The sequence below is a fragment of the Nicotiana tabacum genome, chromosome 7, assembly GCF_000715075.1.
Source record: "Nicotiana tabacum cultivar K326 chromosome 7, ASM71507v2, whole genome shotgun sequence".
Lineage (NCBI taxonomy): Eukaryota > Viridiplantae > Streptophyta > Magnoliopsida > Solanales > Solanaceae > Nicotiana > Nicotiana tabacum.
Window position 1 is genome coordinate 103,090,401 of NC_134086.1, and position 3,360 is coordinate 103,093,760.

At 35.6% G+C, this 3,360-nt stretch overlaps 1 protein-coding gene across 1 annotated transcript; it reads right to left on the bottom strand.

Moving 5' to 3' along the window:
• Nucleotides 1–1,447: 1,447 nt before the first annotated feature.
• LOC107770926 (uncharacterized) lies at nt 1,448–2,897 on the bottom strand. The gene is made up of 4 exons (XM_016590252.2): nt 2,719–2,897; nt 2,382–2,539; nt 1,939–2,016; nt 1,448–1,746 (listed from the first exon to the last, which is right to left on the bottom strand). Exons 1-4 carry the CDS (start codon nt 2,792–2,794, stop codon nt 1,615–1,617), a joined length of 444 nt encoding a protein of 147 aa, XP_016445738.1. The 5' UTR covers nt 2,795–2,897; the 3' UTR covers nt 1,448–1,614.
• Nucleotides 2,898–3,360: the final 463 nt, after the last annotated feature.

Consider the following 3,360-nt stretch of genomic DNA (forward strand, 5'->3'; position numbering starts at 1 on the left):
CTCCCCCCGATTCCACCCGCTTTGTTAGTTCCTCAAGTATTTTTATTATTTTAGGGTTAGTCCCAGGCTCAGCTTCACCCGGCCTTTCTATGACTTGCTCATTTCTTCGGGTATTTTCCCGGGATGGTTCGGGCTCAACTCTGCTGGGGGCGCGACTTTGATTCTGCAGCTGTGCTATCGTCACCTATTGGGTCTGCAACTGGGACTCTGTTGGGATCAGCAGGGGGAACCTCATTGCTAGGTACTATGTTGTTGTTTTTGCCGTGATGGCCAGACTCAGCATCAAGTTCAACTGAGCAGACTGAGAGTTTGACATTCTTAGGTAGATCTAAAATTAAAATCTCAAAGAACAAGCGTAAAAATAGAGCGTGTTATGAAAATTTGTATCAAACTACTACTATTATCCTTAGCCCCACGGTGGACGTCAAATTGTTTATCCTTAAAAATGGATAACAATTTTTTATATACGCAGTTTTAAGGATATGTAGATTAATCCAATATAAATTATCAATGACGTAGATAAATAAATTAAAGATAAAATAAATAATCAAACCAGTTTTAATATTAAGTCCGAGCTCGGGTATGAGCTTAGTAACTGTTCTACCCTCGGTTCGGAGCCAAATATCTGTGAAGAGCTACGAACAAGAACAAGAACAAGAACAAGAACTTTGAAGTTTGAACAACTTAGAAGCAGAGAAAACAAGTGTATATTGCCTTGGAATACATGTTACAGTGTCTTCCTTGAATAAAAATTATCTCCTTTATATAATAGGAGAGTTCCACCCCTAGTACAATTCTAAGAAAGGTAAAAATCTTCTTTTTCGTTAATCACTAATTTGCAGTCGATTCGGGCCGAGATCCATGCCGTGATATCCGGTCGGGCACGGACATCACAGCGCTTTGTTAATTGTGTGCAGATGTTTGGTAATGCTTTTCGAGGTCTTGGAGCTCGAACCGGATCCGGAGGACATGGTTTCGATGGCTCCGAGGGCAGGTGTTTTGTTCGGGCCATGATACGAGAAGCTCCCAACTTCGATTTTAATTCCTTGTAGTTACGTCCTTGCTACGTTTGCCCCACCGGAAAATCGAGGTACTCATTAGCCCCGGTTTTACCCGTATACATTAGGGTTCAACATCTAATACGCTTCAACTTTGAAATTCATTTTCTTGGAAGTAAATTTCTTTAAGGAGGATAAAAAGAGGGAGAATTGATACAACTTGTAGGTTTTTGTTTAATATTTATTTTTGGAAAATTTCCAGGAAAATCTGTAGCCACTGTGCATTGGGTAATTCTGCTCACTGTACAATAGTTAACTAATATTTAAATACGTGTATTAGTTAAACATAATACTAAATGGTATTATTATTTCCGTTTGTGTTGCCTGTGACTCCACATGAAGAAAACGAAAACTACATAATTATGTAGGGAACCAGACAAATATATAAGTGCATTGCAAGAAGCTTATTTATTTGTATTAGAAGGCCGTATGTGAACGACGAGAATTAACAAGGTACATCTATAGAAAGATGTTTAATTTATCTGTAAGTAGTCCTAAAGAATAGAAGAGAAGAATTGTACAAAAAATAAAAAGAAAAAGATGAAGAGCAAGAAAATCAAATAATCATGATCTTAACAAATTCCTCATAGCTAACAAGACCATCTCCATCAAGATCTGCCTCTCTGATCATCTGTTGGGCTTCTTCATCTGTCAATCTTTCTCCCAAATTCATCATCACATTTCTTAACTGCATTTACAATCACGACCAACAATTTCATTATTAAAATATGTTTCAACGCAGCTAAAGTCAAAAACCCTATAGCTTGTCTACGTATTTTATTTATGGTCTTCTTCCTTTTGAGACAGAAAGTTAAGGTCTTTGATCAAGAGGTAATTAGGGAAAGAAATCAATGAAATATATTAAGAGTGTAAGTATTACCTCATTAGCAGAAATAAATCCATCTTGATCTCGATCAAATACTTTGAATGCTTCTTTTAGCTCCTCTGATACGTTGTCCTGCACAATAGTAGTATTTAAGTATATGAGTTTAACTTCTATATAATGTCACCTAAAACTTAACTACAGATATTGGATTATCATTGCATTTAAGTTGATTCCTCTACAAACTTAAATATATTGGGGGCCTAAACAGATGCAGAGACATATTGAAGTTTATGGGTTCTGAACTTGCCATCAAATTCATACATCGCCATAGTTCTTGGGTTCATAATTAAATGCTTATACATATTTAATAGATTTCTTAGTACAAATACAACTTCCAAGCAAAAGTTACTGAGCTCGAACGAACCCGTAACTAATACTCTTCCTTCGCCCCTGTGCCTATAATCTAGATATCAGAATAATCACTTAATTATAATTACCTTGAGCTTTCTAGCCATGATATTTAAGAAATCTTCAAAATCAATGGTGCCATCACCATCAGGATCCACTTCGTTTACCATTTCTTGAATCTCTTCTTTGGTTGGATTTTCATTTAAAGATTGGATTACTGCCGCAAGTTCCTCCATTCTTATCACCCCTTTATTATTTCCATTCAAACAACACAAACTTTAGATTTCATGAGCAATATGTACAAAATAAAAAACCATAATCTGAAGGATTTATTATAACTATTGGTACAAGGAGACAATCGAGTTATATTATTACTTTTAGCAAAATCCTGTGATATACTATATGTACAAGAAATGCTAAACGTACCATCACAATCCTTGTCGATAACCCAGAAGGCTTCACGAAGCTCAGAAATTTGGTCTTCTGACAATGCATCAGCCATAGCTAATTGCTCTAAATCGTAATTTGAAGCAAAATAGAACAACTCTTTAATTTGGAGAAGTACGAGAAGAATTGGACACGATACACATATACCAAACTTTGTCCTACTTTTAAAAGGGTGTAATTACGACATTTTCCACAAAAAGTAAATTGTAGAAAGTCAGATAAACAGACACGCTTGAGGAAAAAATGGAATTAAAATTATATTCAACATTCAAGGATTGAAGCTTCTATGAGATTTGAGTCCAAATATTCAATAGTCAAGAATTGAATATTAAATAGAGGGGACACCAGCAAAGACTTGACACTATCATATTAGAATGGCCAGGGCTACAGCCTTTCATTCTCGTCAATTGAACCTTGACTTTTTAATTCTTGACTATGGGTTTGATTGTGATGGTTAGTTATGAGTAATTATGACTCAAGAAATAAGTAATACATACTCCAATTTTATTTCAGTCAAACTATTGATTAGAAGTATATATGCAAAACGCTGTGCAGTAGAAATACTCACCACTCGGAGATGATTCTCCACTTTTTGATTAAGTCATTCGCATGCACTTAGGA